The sequence below is a fragment of the Oncorhynchus clarkii genome, chromosome 16 (genome assembly GCF_045791955.1).
Source record: "Oncorhynchus clarkii lewisi isolate Uvic-CL-2024 chromosome 16, UVic_Ocla_1.0, whole genome shotgun sequence".
In the NCBI taxonomy this organism is placed as follows: domain Eukaryota; kingdom Metazoa; phylum Chordata; class Actinopteri; order Salmoniformes; family Salmonidae; genus Oncorhynchus; species Oncorhynchus clarkii.
Genome location: NC_092162.1, coordinates 57838870 through 57858491, shown reverse-complemented (window position 1 = coordinate 57858491; position 19622 = coordinate 57838870). Strand labels below are relative to the sequence as shown.

Genomic DNA, 19622 nt, shown 5'->3' with positions numbered 1-19622 from the left:
CCCACACATGCTGATATGAAACAATATGCAGGGCATGGGAGGACAAGTCTTGGTGATTTCTACTGTGATACATTGCATGTGGCTACAAGTCCATCCCTACTTATCGAAAAGATAATCTGAATGTCCCTGTAAGACTATGTTTTGAAAGACTGTAAATCTGACATGATATAGTGGGCCTAGAGCGAAGGAATCCCTAGTGTTAACAGGAAATTCTAACCAGTTGTACCAGCTCCAATGGCCTAGTTTAGACATCCTGTCATCTCTCAGTGCGTCAGTGTGTGAGTGACAGGCAGATAGAGAGAGACACACAATGAAAGAGGTCAGGGGGAGTGTACTGTATGTTAGGCATGCACTGGGCAAAAAGGGTCCATTTCAACTGGGGAAACAAAGAAGTAAGAAGCTGTTCAGAAAATACCTAAAATAGGTTCATGCAAAACTGAGTAGCTAATTTGAGATGTTTTATATATCTTAATAACTAGAAACAAGAAAGTTAGCTAATTTGGCCAGCACTGTAACTGGTAGCCTAGCAACAATAATCACTATTTTCTTCTGTGGAGTTCCAAATGTCATTTTTGAATTTGGGCACCACAAATGGGTGTGTTGAACTCACAACTGGAGAAACAAAGAAGTGAGAAGCTGTTCAGAAAATACCTCAAATAAGTTATCTCAAAACTGAGTAGCTAATTTGAAATGTTTAATTTACCTTAATAACTAGAATCAAAATAATTTGCTAATTCGGCCAGCAGCCAGTAGGGCTAACTAGCGAGGCATGATAGGGGGCAAAAGCTAACTGGTAGCCTAGCCAGCTAACAACAAAATTGCCTTCCTTTCAGGCAAAACATTTTTTTACCCCCTATCAAGCCTCAAGGTGACAGATAACGTTTTAAAACGTTTAGGTGTATTTTGTATTACTGGTTAGTATACGCTAGCTAACTAACTTAGCTAGGGTATACTAACCAGTAATATGAAATACACCTAAACGTTTTAAGGAAGGCAATTTTGTTGTTAGCTGGCTAGGCTACCAGTTAGCTAACTAACTTAGCTAGCAACTTCGCTAGCTAGCTAGCTAGCTTGTTCCAGATAGTTTTCTCGTCATGAATGAAGACGGTAGAGTAGCTTATGTTATGATTATGTGAAATTATTAATGATTTATGCATTTACAGTTTGGAGTGGATCACAGTCCGACACTACCACCACGTTGGGTCTGGACTGTGAGGGACCACCACTGACATGATGACCCAATCTGCACCCATCCATTTTTATTTTCTGTTAAATATACTGAACTAAATGCAACATGTAGCTTTGGTCCCATGTTTCATGAGCTGAAATAAAAGATCCTAGAAATTACGCACAAAAAGCTTATTTCTCTCAAATGTTGTGCACAAATTTGTTTACATCCTTGTTAGTGAGCATTTCTCCTTTGCCAAGATAATCCATCCACCTGACAGGTGTGGCATATCGAGAAGGTAATTAAACAGCATGATCATTACACAGGCGCACCTTGTGCTGGGGACAATAAAAGGCCACTCTAAAATGGGCAGTTTTGTCACAAAACACAATGCCAAAGATGTCTCAAGTCTTGAGGGAGCGTGCAATTGGAATGCTGACTGCAGGAATGTCCACCAGAGCTGTTGCCAGAGAATTGAGTGTTCATTTCTCTACCATAAGCCAGCTGCAACCATGTGGACGGCTGATGAAACTGAGGAGTATTTCTGTCTGTAATTAGGCCCTTTTGTGGGGAAAAACAACCTGTTTCCCAGTCGTAAAATCCCAAGATTAGGTAGGGCCTAATGAATTAATTTCAATTGACTATTTCCTTATATGAACTGTAACTCAGTAAAATCATTGAAACTATTGCATGTTGCGTTTATATTTTTGTTCAATATATATAAAAAAAACTTATAGCAAAGAAAGGTCTAAATTTGCATATTTACAGAAAACGTATGTTGTGATAGGAGCTCTGGACTTGCTGTGCTGCATTTTTTAAACAAATAGCAGAGATGTGCTTTGGAAATAGCAACTTGGATTAAATATGACGATGTTGGCCTTTGCGTGCCTTCTAACCTACTACTGAATACTGTGCAAACATATGCTCAGATCTAACATACGAGGATGAATATTAAAAATTAAATATCATGTAAGGATATCTATTGAAATTATGCATTTAAAAAAATACAGATACATAAATTATCAGGTAATGACTAGAGATTATACATTTCTGAAAATATGTGGCTTCGTTCATGCCTAAGTATAAAGGCTTAGATATGCCAGCATGTTGACACATACCTTTCCAGAGTTTGAATATTCTATAAATATGTAAACGGGTGCCATGCGCATCAGTTGCGTGTCTTGAATGTATCTCAGCCCAGATACAGTTGAAGTCTGAAGTTCACATACACTTCAGCCAAATACATTTAAACTCAGTTTTTCACAATTCCTGACATTTAATCCTCGTAAAAATTCTCAATTTTAGATCAGCTAGGATCCCCACTATATTTTAAGAATGTGAAATGTCAGAATAATAGTAGAGAGAATGATTTATTTCAGCTTTTATTTATTTCATCACATTCCCAGTGGGTCAGAAGTTTACATACACTCAATTAGTATTTGGTAGCGTTGCCTTTAAATATACTGCTCAACAAAATAAAGGGAACACTTAAACAACACAATGTAACTCCAAGTCAATCCCACTTCTGTGAAATCAAAATGTCCACTTAGGCAGCAACACTGATTGACAATAAATTGCACATGCTGTTGTGCAAATGGAATAGACAACAGGTGGAAATTATAGGCAAGACACCCCCAATAAAGGAGTGGTTCTGCAGGTGGTGACCACAGACCTCTTCTCAGTTCCTATGCTTCCTGGCTGATGTTTTGGTCACTTTTGAATGCTGGCGGTGCTTTCACTCTAGTGGCATGAGACGGAGTCTACAACCCACACAAGTGGCTCAGGTAGTGCAGCTCATCCAGGATGGCACATCAATGCGAGCTGTGGCAAGAAGGTTTGCTGTGTCTGTCAGCGTAGTGTCCAGAGCATGGAGGCGCTACCAGGAGACAGGCCAGTACATCAGGAGACGTGTAGGAGGCCGTAGGAGGGCAACAACCCAGCAGCAGGACCGCTACCTCCGCCTTTTTGCAAGGAGGAGCAGGAGGAGCACTGCCAGAGCCCTGCAAAATGACCTCCAGCAGGCCACAAATGTGCATGTGTCTGCTCAAACGGTCAGAAACAGACTCCATGAGGGTGGTATGAGGGCCCGACGTCCACAGGTGGGGGTTGTATTTACAGCCCAACACCGTGCAGGACGTTTGGCATTTGCCAGAGAACACCAAGATTGGCAAATTCGCCACTGGCGCCCTGTGCTCTTCACAGATGAAAGCAGGTTCACACTGAGCACGTGACAGACATGACAGAGTCTGGAGACGCCGTGGAGAACGTTCTGCTGCTTGCAACATCCTCCAGCATGACCGGTTTGACGGTGGGTCAGTCATGGTGTGGGGTGGCATTTCTTTGGGGGGCCGCACAGCCCTCCATGTGCTCGCCAGAGGTAGCCTGACTGTCATTAGGTACCGAGATGAGATCCTCAGACCCCTTGTGAGACCATATGCTGGTGCGGTTGGCCCTGGGTTCCTCCTAATGCAAGACAATGCTAGACCTCATGTGGCTGGAGTGTGTCAGCAGTTCCTGCAAGAGGAAGGCATTGATGCTATGGACTGGCCCGCCTGTTCCCCAGACCTGAATCCAATTGAGCACATCTGGGACATCATGTCTCGCTCCATCCACCAACGCCACGTTGCACCACAGACTGTCCAGGAGTTGGCGGATGCTTTAGTCCAGGTCTGGGAGTAGATCCCTCAGGAGACCATCCGCCACCTCATCAGGAGCATGCCCAGGTGTTGTAGGGAGGTCATACAGGCACGTGGAGGCCACACACACTACTGAGCCTCATTTTGACTTGTTTTAAGGACATTACATCAAAGTTGGATCAGCCTGTAGTGTGGTTTTCCACTTTAATTTTGAGTGTGACTCCAAATCCAGACCTCCATGGGTTGATAAATTTGATTTCCATTGATAATTTTTGTGTGATTTTGTTGTCAGCACATTCAACTATGTAAAGAAAAAAGTATTTAATAAGAATATTTCATTCATTCAGATCTAGAATGTGTTATTTTAGTGTTTCCTTTATTTTTTTTAGCAGTATACATCCACAGGTACACCTCCAATTGACTCAAATGATGTCAATTAGCCTATCAGAAGATTCTAAAGCCATGACATAATTTTCTGGAATTTTCCAAGCTGTTTAGAGGCACAGTCAACTTAGTGTATGTAAACTTCTGATCCATTGGAATTGTGATACAGTGAATTATAAATTAAATAATCTGTCTGTAAACAATTGTTGGAAAAATTACTTGTGTCATGCACAAAGCAGATGTCCTAACCGACTTGCCAAAACGATAGTTTGTTAACAAGAAATGTGTGGAGTGGTTGAAAAACGAGTTTTAATGACTCCAACCTAAGTGTATGCAAACTTCCGACTTCAACTGTATTCACCTTGATTGATATGGTAGGTAGGAGATTTCTGAGGTACTGATTGTATGCATGTAGAAACTGTCCTATTACGGAGAATATCCTAGCTCCATATGAAATTAGGAACATGCGTATCTGGAGCATGTCTACTCCTTATATCTGATAAAATGTCAGATATACAGGAAATATATAGATAAAGTTATACAGATATTGAGTCTTTTCTCCCAGTTACCGTGGTAACTAAATACACTCACATGATTCATCCTGGTTGAAAGGCAGAACAGGGCTTCATTAAAACACACAGGGGTATTCCACATAACTTCCTTCTTACAACTGGTTAATGAAGGTTGCGCAACAAGTCCATGCCCTGCTGTATGTACTCATGTAATTCAATGTGATTAGATATCATATCTGCAAAAATATTTTGAATGAGAGAACCTTTGAATTTAACAAGGAAAGGCAGCAATGTTGTACACACACATACAAACACAGATGCACAAACAGGCAAAAGAGAGCTGAACAGGACCAAGGTGTACAAAACTCAATTATTTTATTAAACTTCTATTTTATGTAATCTGTATATATAAAAAGTTCTAAAGCCATTGGCCTGAGACTAGAACAGACAGTGAGGCTGGCGTGTGTTTCTTATCACATTTACATTAGTCTTCATTATTTGCCAGTGGCCAGAATAGTACAAACAGACAAGAACAAAAAGAGACGTAAACTAAAGAAACAAAATAAACACATACGGAAGAGTAGAGGAAACGACTGCACAATGCAATGTTGTGTAGACGGTCTGTCAGACTAGTAGAGAGAAGAAGACTGGAGGTCCTTGGGAGACGGAATAAATAACAGAGGAAGCTGCTTTGCTTACAGTCGATTGGCCATGCCGGCCAACCCCGTGCTCCACTTAGCCGTGATTGGACACGGGGATCCGAGGGGGCGGGCAGAGGGACCAGTGATACTGTGGAACCATAAGTGCACACCAAAGGGTGTGTGGATGCGTGTGTGTGCACATGCATTGCCCTGTTTGAATGTACAGTTGAAGTCGGAAGTTTACATACACCTTAGCCAAGTACATTTAAACTCAGTTTTTCACAACTCCTGACATTTAGTCCTCGTAAAAATTCCCTGTCTTAGATCAGTTAGGATCCCCACTGTATTTTAAGAATGTGAAATGTCAGAATAATAGTAGAGAGAATGATTTATTTCAGTTTTTATTTATTTCATCACATTCTCAGTGGGTCAGAAGTTTACATACACTCAATTAGTATTTGGTAGCATTGCCTTTAAATTGCTTAACTTGGGTCAAACATTTAGGGTAGCCTTCCTCAAGCTTGCCACAATAAGTTGGGAGAATTTTGGCCCATTCCTCTTGACAGACCTGGTGTAACTGAGTCAGTTTTCTAAGCCTCCTTGCTCAGAACACACACTTTTTCAATTCTGCCCACAAATTTTCTATAGGATTGAGGTCAGGGCTTTGTGATGGCCACTCCAATACCTTGACTTTGTTGTCCTTAAGCCATTTTGCCACAACTTTGGAAGTATGCTTGGGGTCATTGTCCATTTGGAAAACCCATTTGCAAGCAAGCTGTAACTTCCTGACTGATGTCTTGAGATGCTGCTTCAATATATCCACGTGATTTTCCCACCTCTTGATGCCATCTATTTTGTGAAGCACCCCCACAACATGATGCTGCCACCTCCCGTGCTTCACGGTTGGGATGGTGTTCTTCGGCTTGCAAGCGTCCCCCTTTATCCTCCAAACATAATGGTCATTATGGCCAAACAGTTCTATTTTTGTTTCATCAGACCAGAGGACATTTCTCCAAAAAGTACAAATTTTGTCCCCATGTGCAGTTGCAAACTGTAGTCTGGCTTTTGTTGTGACGTTATAGAGCAGGGGCTTCTTCCTTGCTGAGCGGTCTTTCAGGTTATGTCAATATAGGACTTGTTTTACAGTGGATATAGATACTTTTGTATCTGTTTCCTCCAGCATTTTCACAAGGTCCTTTGCTGTTATTCTGGGATTGATTTGCACTTTTCGCACCAAAGTACGTTCATCTCTAGGAGACAGAACTCGTCTCCTTCTTGAGCGGTATGACGGCTGCACGGTCCCATGGTGTTTATACTTGCGTACTATTGTTTGTACAGATGAATGTGGTATCTTCAGGCGTTTGGAAATTTCTCCCAAGGATGAACCAGACTTGTGGAGTTCTACCATTTTTTTCTGAGGTCTTGGCTGATTTCTTTTGATTTTCCCATGATGTCAAGCAAAGAGGCACTGAGTTTGAAGGTAGGCCTTGAAATACATCCACAGATACACTCCAATTGACACTTATGATGTTAATTAGCCAATCAGAAGCCATGACATCATTTTCTGTAATTTTCCAAGCTGTTTAAAGGCACAGTCAACTTAGTGTATGTAAACTTCTGACCCACTGGAATTGTGGTACAGTGAATTATAAGTGAAATAATCTGTCTGTAAACAATTGTTGGTAAAATGACTTGTGTCATGCACACAGTATATGTCCTAACCGACTTGCCAAAATGATAGTTTTTAACAAGAAATGTGTGGAGTGGTTGAAAAACGAGTTTTAATGACTCCAACCTAAGTGTATGTAAACTTCCGACTTCAACTGTACATCTGCATGTGTGTGTGTCTGTGTGTGTGCATATATCTGTGTGATGCGACCTTCTGCAACCCATGTTCTTCAGTCGCTGGTAAACACTCATATCAGAATCATGATTCTGGGAATATCATTTTTTCTTAATACCTTTGTTTCAATTATCTTAGATATATATTTTACATCAGATTAAATACCACTGTGTGTGCCAACAACGTGTGTATGTTGGAAATAGAGTGTTGCATGTGCTTTCCAATAGGTATTACTGGCATATTGTTCTGTGTGCTGGGTGCTAGGCTCTCCAAGGCCACAGGGTAGATCAAAACCCACAGATCTGAAACCAATACCCTATCAATACCTTGGGAGGCCAGCAAAGACGTGTGTGTGTGTTGGGCATATCTCTGTGAGTGTGCATATGTGTGCTAGTGCTCAGTCGCTGTCGCTGGTGTCGCTGCTGGGGTCTCCCTGGACCTTGTTGCGATGCTGCATGGCGCGGTGGTAGGCCACCTGCACTGACTTGCGGATGTTGGACTTCCTTCCCTCCAGCATCTTCTCCTTGTCCAGCTCCCGGTCCACCCCCAGAGGAACCAGCTTAGAACGCGGCAGCCACTGCCTTCAGACACACACAGAGACAGACACAGACACACAGAGACACACACACACACACACACACACACACACAGGGTTAGAAACACTTTCTCACAGGTAATTATTATCCACCCACAGTGCAGCACTGACTGCTGTGAGTTGTTTTATGTGTTGTGACCTAAAACAAAGTGTCTTTTCTCTCTCTTTGTTCTCTCTCAAAGCGTCCTCTTCACTCACTCCTGTGTGACCCACTTCTGCTAGCGGGAGATGGATTTTTTTGTTGTTTCTTTCTTGCATTTCTATGTAAAAACCCCCATCCTTTGCTCTTGTACTACATGCAGACAGCCTTTTGAAATGATTTAATGCTGCTGAGCTGCACATTGTTGACTACAGAATGAAGTTTGCTGCTACACTCTGATTCTGGCTTCTCCGCTGCCTCTACTGGGACATAGAAGGAGAAACCTTCAAAACTACACTTCTCCACTAGTGTGAGAGAGGGATAGAGGTTCACATGGGAAAGAGAAGGGGGATAATGAGTGAGAACAAAGACAGAGAGAAGAGAGAGAGGGAGGAACGAAGAGAGCTGGGGAAGAGAGAGCGAGGGGCAGAGAAAGACAAACACAGAGGACTGAGAGAGAGACAGACAGTGTACTGACCAGGTTCTCTTGTTGTCGAAAAAGAGTACCAGGAAGAGGTGTTCCCGGGCCTCTTGGGTCATCTGCTCCCCCAGCTTCAGGACATCCAGAGGGGGCACGGGGATAGGAACCCCTCTGTGGAATACCCCCTCACTGGGCATTTTAGGATCGATGATCTACAGGGGGAGGGGAAGGGTTAGAGGGAGGGTAAAGGACAAGTAAATGCAATAGTTTTATGGTATTGGTTGGTATGAGATACTAGCAACTTGTGGCCGAATGGACATTTCAAACGTAGTTTATCCTAATGTGTGTGTATGTGTGTACATCCATGTGTGTGTGTCCAATCCATGGCTGGATTACCAGAGCAGGGTATGAAGGGTAGCCTCTACACTTGGCCCACACCAGGTCCAGAGCATCAAGGGAAGAGTAGTCATCTGATGGCGTCCTACAACCTGATCGGCCCCGGCCCCACCCTACTGAGAGAAACACCCAATACATCACAATCACACACATACAGTGTGTTCGAAAACTATCCAGACCCCCTGACTTTTCCCACATTTAGTTACATTAGCCTTATTCGAAAATCTACACACAATACCCCATTATGACAAATCGAAAACAGGTTTAGACATTTTTGCTAATTTATACCAAAATAAAACTGAAATACCTTATTTACATAAGTATTCAGACCCTTTGCTATGAGACTGGAAATGTAACTCAGGTTCATCCTGTTTCCATTGATTCATCGTTGAGATTTATACAACTTGATGATTTGGAAAGGCACACACCTGTCAAAAACCAAGCCAAGAGGTTGAAGGAATTGTCCTTAGAGCTCCGAGACAGGATTGTGTCGAAGGAACATATCTGGGGAAGGGTACCAAAACATTGCCAAACTGAGCAATCGGGAGAGAAGGGCCTTGGTCAGGGAGGTGACCAAGAACCCGATGGTCACTCTGACAGAGCTCAGTTCCTCTGAGGAGATTGGAGAAGGACAACCATCTCTGCAGCACTCCACCAATCAGGCCTTAATGGTAGAGTGGCCAGACGGAAGTCACTCCTCAGTAAAAGACACATGACAGCCCACTTGGAGTTTGCCAAAAGGCACCTAAAGAACTCTCAAACCATGAGAAACAAGATTCTCTGGTTTGATGAAACTAAGATTGAACTCTTTGGCCTGAATGCCAAGCGTCACTTCTGGAGGAAACCTGACATCATCCCTATGGTGAAGCATGGTGGTGGCAGCATCATGCTGTCCCAAAGTGCTCAGGACCTCAGACTGGAGCGAAGGTTCACCTTCCAACAGGACGATGACCCTAAGCACACAGCCAAGGCAACGCAGGAGTGGCTTCGGGACAAGTCTCTGAATGTCCTTGAAAGGCCCAGCCAAAGCCCGGACTTGAACCCGATCTAACATCTCTGGAGAGACCTGAAAATAGCTGTGCAGCGACACTCCACATCCAACCTGACAGAGTTTGAGAGGATCTGCAGAGAAGAGTGGGAGAAACTCCCCAAATACAGGTGTGCCAAGATTACAGCAAAGTACTGAATAAAGGGTCTGAATACTTATACAAATGTTTTCAATTCCTGTTTTTGCTTTGTCATTATGGGTTATTGTGTGTAGCTTGATGAGGGGAAAAAAACGATTTACAATTTTAGAATAAGACCTAACAAAATGTGGAAAAAGTCAGGGGGTCTGAATACTTTCCAAAGGCACTGTGTATACCTCCTAAACACACACACTTTGGGAAAACGAGAGGTAGAGGTGGCACGATAGATGAGATTGACGAAGAGAGATAAGTGCATGCATGCCTATGCATGTACGTGTGGCACTCACAGTGTGAGACGCTGCGTGACCCTCCCACAGAGTAGGAGTCGTTCTCTGTCCCTGATGTCTCCTCACTGCTGTCCTCCTGGAAGGCTGAACGAGAGAACGACTGCTTCCCCCGGCCCTGCTTAGACGGAGTGGTACTGCGAGAGAGAGAAAGAGGGCGAGAGACAGAAAGACGAAAAGAGAGTCATTCATTCATCCTAAACCAAATGTGTGCATCATAGACAGTGCAGTTGTGTTTGACTATGTGGCTGTGTGTAAATACCACAGTGTGTGTCTATAATTACCTGGTTCTGTCAGAGGCAGCACTACTGCTGCTGCTGCTGGTGGATTCAGAGTCAGAGCTGGATCGAGGAAGGCTCCTCTCGTTCCTGTACACCCGAAAACTCTCAGTCACCGGCTGGTTGGCCCCGCCAAAACCGTTAGTGGGCAGGCCTAGGAGATACCGTCATAACCGTTACAGTTACTAGACTGACCTTAGAGAGTAGTAACTGTTAAAAGATAAGAGTAATGACAATGTAACAATGTTGTTACAGACCTAGTGTGATTGTGTATGTGATTGGTTTGATTGTGCGTGTGTGTGTGTCTTACTCGGGAGGAGGTTGTCGATATCACTGTCGCTCTCGGAGCTGGAGCTGCTGTGGGGTCTCTTCCTCTGCCGAGGGGGAGACAAGAGGGCCAGCTGAGGGGGACCTATTGGACTGGGGCTCACCCCTGCCCCTCCGTGTCCCGCATCTCTGTTCTTAGGGGGACGGCCCGGCCTCTTGGGGGGTCCGGCCATTTTGGGGTTCTTCTTGGAGAAGAGGACAGAGGTACGACGTCCCACCTCTGGAGCTAGAGCCGAGGACGATGCACTTAAATCTGCAGAGAGAGAGGAGGAGGGAGAAGCAGGGAGACAGAGACTGAAAATGTTATTTCATAAATCTAACATAATGAGAGTTACACATGATAAGTATGGCTAGGCCTATGGGAGATCAATTTGTAAATGAATTCTGGAGCGTGTACACTGAGCTTAGATATCCCCTCAGTCTCACCCTTGCCACTGATCTCCTGACTGCTGCTCTCTTCCCCCTCGTCGTGGCGTCCCGTGGATGAGGGGTGATGGGGGAGGGATGGTCCCCTGTCCCCCCCGCCCCTTGAGTCCCTGCCCCCCATGCCCGAGCCTCCCTCTCTCTGGTGGGCAAGTTTCCTCTTGATGACCGTCATTTCTTTCCTCAGGGCTTTGGCACGCCGCGACCGACCAATGCTGTGCTTCCCTGAGCTGACCTCATCAAAGCGTGCCTGAAGGAAACACAGCTGCTCCTCCAATGGCAGCCTCCGCCGGTTCTCTGGTAAGAGCAGGTCTAAGGGACAGAGAGAAATTTAACAACTACAGAATCCCACACGGCTGGCTATACAGCAACATTATAACTTAAGTGGAAGAGTACAACTGTAAGAAAAGGAGAAGGCGTGAGTAGAATATTTGGTGATAATACAGGACTAAGCCACTCACCATCCTCATTGGAAGAGAGCGGCCTGTCTCCGTCTCCGTCCCTCTCTCGTTCCTGGTCCCTGTCCCTCTCTCGTTCCTGGTCCCTGTCCCTCTCTCTGTCACGTTGGCTGTCCGGGCTGGGCTCTCGAGGGAGGTGCATACCTGTGTCATAGTCCAAGCCGATTCGCTCTGCCTGTCTGCGGGCAGTCCTGATCACAGCCCCACCCATCTCCCGGAGGCGCAGAGCAGCGCGGTAGAACACTGTGTCCTTGGCGTTGTATTTGAGGCAATTGTTGACGATGAGGCCAAAGTCTGCCTCAAAGGCTTCAAAGCTGAGGTAGCGGTGAGCCTCTAGTAGGTTCCACATGGTCTGGAAGTCCATGGGCCTCTCGATGTGGTCCAGGTAGTCTGGCACCTGAGGAGAGAGGTTAGGGGTTAAACCCCACCAGCCACAGTATGTGTGAGATAACACAAAGGGGTGTCAGAGTGTGTGTGAGTTACCTCGGCCAGGGGGACAGGCTCAGTGAAGAAGTTGCTGGTGTCTCTGTCCTGTAGCTGTTCCAGTGTGTTCCTCAGCAGGACCAGGAAGGGAGTCAGCTGCATCTCTAGCGCCATCTGCTGCACCTTGATCTGAACACACAGACAGATCAACATGTGTAAGCACACCTGCTCACTGTGCAAACAGATGTCAAGTGTGTGTTCATGTGCCAATATACAAAAGTGTGCATGAAGTAAGGATGCGAGGAGTGTGTGTGTGTCTCACCGTCTCTCTCTTGAGTTTCTCTCTCTTGCGGATGAGCTCCACCAGTAGTCTGGCTCTCTCCAGGTCATGTCTCAGTCTCTGCCATGCCTTCAACTGCTCCTTCAGAGCCAAGTTATTCTCCTCACTGTCCCTCTGGGGCCCCAACACACACACACACAAACGTTAGATTGGCAATATAACACACACAAAGACACACACACAAAATAAACTCACACAAACTGGTTAGTTTGGCAGTGTTACACACCAGTAAGCCTACATAGTTAAATCAGGACGCAGCACCACACCCACTACATCACAGCAGAATCAAACAAAGCAATCGCCTGAGACAATGCAACCTTAGCATTTACATAAACAGAGCACACACTCCCTCTTTCCTTCTGTCTCTGAAAAGCCGGCACACTTCATTCCAAACACATGCAGAACTTCTAGTAGTATTCTCCCTACCGCTGTGATAACAACACCAGACAGAGACTGTGTGTTGGTTACCGTGGTAACCGGCGACTGTGGCGCCTGCGGCTGTGGCTGTAGCTGCTCCGTGTTGCGCTGTGACTGCAGGTGGGTCTGGAGCCGGCGCAGCAGAGGGACACCATTCCGGCTCTGCCTCTTCAGGGTCCAGTAACTGTGCAGTCGCTGCATAAACTGGCTCTTCCTGGGCACTGTCAGGTTACTGGTGATCTTACTGAGCCTGGGGAGGAACATATAGGGAAGATGGTAGGCCTGAAGAGACTGGGAGAGTATGTGAGGTCTGAATCTGTATGCCTTTGTGTCTGCAGTGAGTATGTGTGAGTACCTGTGTGGGGGTATACAGGGCACAGACACCACAGGCGCAGCGTTCCTCTTCTCAGCCAGTATCTTCCTGGCTCTCTTCATCTTCAGTCTGGACTTGGCCTTGGCCCTCTTTGCCCGCTCTGAGCTCCAGCCCTTGGTGTCGTCATCGTGACCTATACTGGGCTCATCGTCCTCTTCCAGCTCGCCTTCACTGTGGGAGGAGCCCATGCTAGCCCCTCCCACCCCTCCGAGTGGGCGTGCTAAGCCGGGCGGGGTGTGGATGTCGCAGTAGGCGGTCTTGCGGACGCTGAATGAGGTGCCATTGGCGCCGGTCTCCCTGACGGGCTCCATCTTCATGTAGAGGCCGGCCTGCTGGGCACAGGTCACGTGGAAGGCTGTATAGCAGTTGGCCTTGTGGCACTGAATGCAGGCCCCTGAGCCGCGCTGCTTGCAGATGTAGCAGGTGAGCTTCCAGCGCGCCGGGGGGATGTGCTCGATGCTGTCAATGGGCTCCAGGAAGACTGTGTTGGCAAAACACACCTGGGGAGAGATAAGGAGAGGGAGGAAGGGATGAGGAGATTCACATTCATTGCAACAGGACTGTCAACAGGACAGAATAGAGACATGCACGGCATCACAACTTTGTCAATACATTCAAGCACAGCATGCACACACCGCCCTACCCTCACACACATACCTACCCTCTCACTCACACACACACACACACACACACACACACACACACACACACACACACACACACACTCACCCCTACCCTCACACACACACCCCTACCCACACACACACACCCCTACCCACACACACACACACACACACACACACACACACACACACACACACCCCTAACCTCACACACACACCCCCCTACCCTCACACACACACACACACACACCCCTACCCTCACACACTCCTACCCTCACACACACACACACCCCCCTACCCTCACACACACACACACACTCATACCCTCCCACCCACACACACCTACCCTCTCACACACACACACACACACACACACTCCTACCCTCACGCACACTCCTACCCTCACGCACACACACACTTCTACCTTCACACACACACTCTCACCTCGGGGATCCAGAGGGCACACACCACGTGGGCCCAGCGTGCATCGTCCGTCTGTTTAAAGGCACCACCCTTGTTGGGGCAGAGGGCACAGTCGACGGCGCGGCTGGGGGACTGGAGGCAGCGGCGACACAGCCACTGGCCCTCAGGGATGTAGGGCACGCCGTAACACTCCTGGTGCACGGCCAGGTTACACATGTCACAGAACAGGATCACGTTGCTGTTCTGACACTCGCCATCGTTACAGATGCAGCAGACGGCGTCCTCGTCGATCAGGGCGCTGGGGTCCGTCTGAGCGAGGAGGGGAAAGGTGGAGTAGAAAATGGACAAGAGGGTAAGTAAAGGGATAACTATTTAGGGGAACAGACTCACACAGCTAACGCCATTTTACATCCCACTGCTCACTCAATACAGTACACCACACACCCAACAGAAGGTGACAGATAAAGCAAGTCAACATCATGTCTGGAAAGAAGGTGGATAAAAGCTGGAATGACACAAAATCTGTCACTCAGAGCCAGGCTGAGCGAGCAAGAGAGAGAGAGAGAGAGAGAGAGAGAGAGCGAGCGAGCGAGAGCGAGTGTCACCTTGTTGTGGCTCTCGAAGTAGGACTCCTTCTCCAGCCGGTCCATGAGATATTCAAACACCTCCTGGGGGATGGGCGTCACCCCGTCACTACGCCGCTTGTCATTCATGATGTCCAGCCAGATATAGTCCTCCTCATCAATGTCATATTCCACCTCTTCATCCAACTCCTCCACCGACTTATCTATGTACCTGAGGGAGAGGAAAGTGTGGGGAGAGAGCAGAGAGGAATGGAATGACAGAGTATGGATATTTAAACCTTCAATACCATCAGCTGAGGCAGGGTACTGTGACTGACTATAACATGATAATATATGCCATTTAGCAGACACTGTTATCCAAAGAGACTTAGTCATGCATTGTTTGCGTATGGGTGGTCCCAGGAATTGAACCCACTATCCTGGCGTTGCAAGAGCCATGCTCTACCAACTAAACTACAGAGGACTGACTGACCTGTAGTAGAATGATGGTTGTGTGGTACTATGACTGACCTGTAGTAGAATGATGGTTGTGTGGTACTATGACTGACCTGGAGTAGAATGATGGTTGTCTGGTACTATGACTGACCTGGAGTAGAATGATGGTTGTCTGGTACTATGACTGACCTGTAGTAGAATGATGGTTGTGTGGTACTATGACTGACCTGGAGTAGAATGGTTGTGTGGTACTATGACTGACCTGTAGTAGGATGAGGGTCGTGCGGTACTATGACTGACCTGTAGTAGAATGATGGTTGTGTGGTACTATGACAGACCTGTAGTAGAATGATGGTTGTGTGGTACTATGACTGACCTGTAGTAGAATGATGGTTGTCTGGTACTATGACTGACCTGTAGTAGAATGATGGTTGTGTGGTACTATGATTGACCTGGAGTAGAATGGTTGTGTGGTACTATGACTGACCTGTAATAGGATGGGGGTTGTGTGGTACTATGACTGACCTGGAGTAGAATGGTCGTGCGGTACTATGACTGACCTGTAGTAGAATGATGGTTGTCTGGTACTATGACTGACCTGGAGTAGAATGATGGTTGTGTGGTACTATGACTGACCTGTAGTAGGATGAGGGTCGTGAGGTACTGTGATTGACCTGTAGTAGGATGAGGATCGTGTGGTACTATGACTGACCTGTAGTAGAATGTTGGTTGTGTGGTACTATGACTGACCTGTAGTAGGATGAGGATCGTGTGGTACTATGACTGACCTGTAGTAGGATGAGGGTTGTCTGGTACTATGACTGACCTGTAGTAGGATGAGGGTCGTGAGGTACTATGACTGACCTGTAGTAGGATGAGGATCGTGTGGTACTATGACTGACCTGTAGTAGGATGAGGGTTGTCTGGTACTATGACTGACCTGTAGTAGGATGAGGGTCGTGAGGTACTGTGATTGACCTGTAGTAGGATGAGGGTCGTGCGGTACTGTGATTGACCTGTAGTAGGATGAGGGTCGTGCGGTACTGTGACTGACCTGTAATAAGATGACTGTCGTGTGGGTGCGTCGGGCCTCTCCTGGTCAAGCTCTCTGTACACCACCTCAGGCAGCTTGACTGCTGGGCCAGAGGAAGCGCTGTGGTGGTGTGACGATCCCTCCTTCTTCTTCTCTTTACTCTTGTGCTTCCCGGACTTGGGTGTTGCCTTCCCCCCGTTAGCAGCAGGGGTGTCTGGCCTGTCCTTGCCCCCCACCTCACTCCCTCCTCCCCCGCTGTCGCCCCCATTACACAACCCTCCCCCACCTCCGCCCGAGGATGGAGGGTCCTCGGCCCCACTGTCATCCTCCGATACCACGTCAATGTTCTCAAAAATGCTGATGCGGTGGATGTGTCCATGGATCTCCAGCTCCACCATGCGCTGGGCCTGGGCATAGGTCATCGTCTCCCTGCCTGGGGAGTGGGAGTGCTCTGACTGATTAGGACTCCCAGGGGTGTTCCCTGCCTGCCCTGGCCCACCTCCCTTTCCCAGCCCTCCCTCCCCGTCCCCGGTCCCCACCAGGGACATGCGAGGGGGGCGCCCCTTCCTCTTCTTCTGGGGCATGCCCTGTGCAGGCGTGGGGTTGTCATGGTCGTAATGGTAGAGGTGGTACTCAATGCCGCTGTAGCTCTTGTAGACCTTGCGACAGGTCTCCACTGGGCACTCGTAAGGGGGCTTGGTGGCTCGGAGGTTGTGGCAGAAAGTCTTCACGTCAAAGTCCAGCCCCATTGTGCCGATGGCCACTGCTGGGACAGGAGCTGTTCAAGCTTACATCTAAGACAGAGAGGGGAGGGGGAGGGTGTTGGCATCTCTCACGCCAACATTATTGAAACACATACATGCAGATGGGTATTATGTCAAAATAAAAGTCAGTCTATGTTGAAAACATCACAGTTGTGTCCATTGCCTTTAGCCCTTTGGAATCCTAAAAGCTATTCCATGTTGTCTTGCTGATTTCAGGGAAACAAACCCCTGAAAACAGCAGGCACGTGGCTGGATAGCTGTCAACTTTACCATGGCAACGACAGGTGCATCTGACAATTTTTCGTGCTAGCTAAATCAATGCAAATTAAATTTGACTTGCAATACTGTTTACTTACTGTTACAAGTAACAATGTTTTCGAATAAAAGATTGATTAAAATCTTAAACTGAAGACACAAAAAGCTAGCTAGATAGCCAGTAACCGGATCGATTTAACAGCCGAGATAAATTACACGTTTGGAATGTTGGATTACAGATAACAGATAAATTCAAAGGTTGATTCGACCAGGTGCTTCATATAAATCATAAAGTAGACTTCTAAACACCTGCCGATAGCCTCCACTGTCATTGAATAAACATCTTCACCAGAAGTACCAGATGAAACTCTGGCAAGCTAATCAATGTATAAGATAATAAATCATATGAATGACTCTTTGACTCTTGATCGATCGAATGTTTAGCCCCTGTATTCATTTGGATAGCGTAATCTTATGTTATTCTATTCACGTGCTCAAAGATCCAAGGAAATGTGTAGCAATTTACTATAGCTTGCAAACGCAACCAGAAAGCTATATCCACTAGATTGCAACTATTATTGCTAGTTGGCAGAAAAATGATACATTTGTATCTATAGAAGCCTGAGAAACATTGTAACCATTCTTACAGGTGACAACCCGAGGTAATACAATGTAACTGCTCAAATGATGTATCAGCTTGATACAATGTTTCCCTCCACAATGTTTAGACCTCACCCTGATCAACCAAGCCACTACAAAATAACACCCTGTGTTACCTGATTGCAACCTATTAATGTAACTAAAGCAAAACCATTTCCTTAGTCATCAATGTGGTTCTAGGGGAATTACATTTACTAACAGGGAAAGATAAATATATCATAATTATGATAATGTAGCACTCAGAATCCTGGGTTTTATCTCGCTACCTACATAGGATAAGAAACTATTCGAAAAGCAAATTGTAACATAAATCAAAGCACAAATACATTGCGTTTTTAAAAAAATCACAAAACACCTTACAAATGTAAGCCTATTTCTCTCTAGACACCACGAATACATAGTCAATGTAGCTCTGAATTAATAAACACTTACTACTCAGGGCTCCTCAAGCTTGCGTGCTGCAAAATCTCTCACTCCAGCTCGGTAAATGGGACGATTGCAGATCGATGTATTAATCATATAAAATACTATCTTATCACAAGAAATGTGGGGTAAATGGTTTACACGACAACACAATATCCTAGTAATTTCATTGTGATAGGAATAATTCAGGAACTCCAGCGAACAAAAGGGGCAGCCACTGCTGTACGGCATAGGCGCGTGTGGGCACTTTCGTCAAATAGAAAATGATTTGTTTTATGGTGTATTTGTCGAAATAAGGCCCTAATTTCGATGTGTACCATTCTTTGGTGTTTGAGGAAGGTGTACTTTTGAAACCAATGGAAACCTAGGGAAGTGGCGTCACGTTTTCACCGTTAAATGTAATTTGGTTCCTTTTGTTGTTATTTTTCTGTGTGGCGAATCTAACTATCAGTTTCACACCTATTAATATACATCTGGATAAATATGCACTATAAAGAATGGAATGTCCAAAGACGAAAAACATACGGATAAAATACGCTGCATTCGATTTTATGAAAACTTCTAAGATCATTGGTTTTTATTTTTGTTACTTGCGAATCTGCCAATGTGGAAAAGTAAATCATATATGGAGGGTTTCCGCCATAAATTTGAATATGAAAACGACAGATCAGTTACATGTGCACGGTAGATTTGAAATTGATTATTTGATCAGTATGCACACATTTTCATATAGCCTGGCAAAGGAAGACAAAATATATATAGTTCTACAGTCAAATGTAGATTTTCACTGTTCACTATAGGCTATGTCTGTTTATTATAGGCTTAATGCCAATCATCTATTGTGATTACATTAATTTCACATTTATACAGTAGTAATGTAGGCAAAAATGTAATTTTATCATGATGCTAATACAAATAAAAGATGGCAGACTATCAAAAAGTGGAGGTGGGTGGAATTTTCATTGGAGGTCAATTTGAACAGACTCATTTCTGGAGGAAAGATAATTAGGCCTTGAAATATACTGATGTGTTGTATTTATTTTCATGGTGTGGTTTTCATATAAGCCCATGGGCTTCCAACCACACCTGCAAACTGTTTCTTTTTTTTGTAATAATCTTTTTTTTTTTACATCTGTATTGTTGTCTATCACTTTTCTTTGGTGCAAATAAAATAACA

At 45.6% G+C, this 19622-nt stretch overlaps 1 protein-coding gene across 2 annotated transcripts; it reads right to left on the bottom strand.

The window, feature by feature from the left end:
* Positions 1-5058: 5058 nt before the first annotated feature.
* On the bottom strand, positions 5059-18803 carry LOC139368805 (peregrin-like). Of its 2 annotated transcripts, none has more exons than XM_071108172.1 (16): positions 18455-18803; positions 16365-17137; positions 14897-15086; positions 14313-14600; positions 13228-13745; positions 12882-13122; positions 12438-12569; positions 12176-12304; positions 11696-12089; positions 11238-11546; positions 10795-11064; positions 10491-10638; positions 10210-10343; positions 8736-8848; positions 8397-8551; positions 5059-7765 (listed from the first exon to the last, which is right to left on the bottom strand). In XM_071108172.1, the coding sequence occupies exons 2-16, from the start codon at positions 17090-17092 to the stop codon at positions 7582-7584; spliced, it is 3933 nt and encodes a 1310-aa protein (XP_070964273.1). In that variant the 5' UTR covers positions 17093-17137; positions 18455-18803; the 3' UTR covers positions 5059-7581. The 2 variants fall into 2 exon arrangements, with proteins under 2 accessions (XP_070964273.1, XP_070964272.1); XM_071108171.1 differs by having other exon boundaries at positions 8736-8851; positions 18455-18660.
* Between the last annotated feature and the right edge of the window lie 819 nt (positions 18804-19622).

Excerpts from the sequence above, each read along its gene's own strand:
- LOC139368805 (XM_071108171.1), bottom strand. The coding sequence starts at position 17,092 with ATGGGGCTGGACTTTGACGTGAAGACTTTCTGCCACAACCTCCGAGCC. Across the intron at positions 13,746-14,312 it reads GTGCCCTCTGGATCCCCGAG|GTGTGTTTTGCCAACACAGT; the intron begins GTGAGAGTGTGT and ends ATCTCTCCCCAG. Across the intron at positions 11,547-11,695 it reads GCTCTCTTCCAATGAGGATG|ACCTGCTCTTACCAGAGAAC; the intron begins GTGAGTGGCTTA and ends TCTGTCCCTTAG.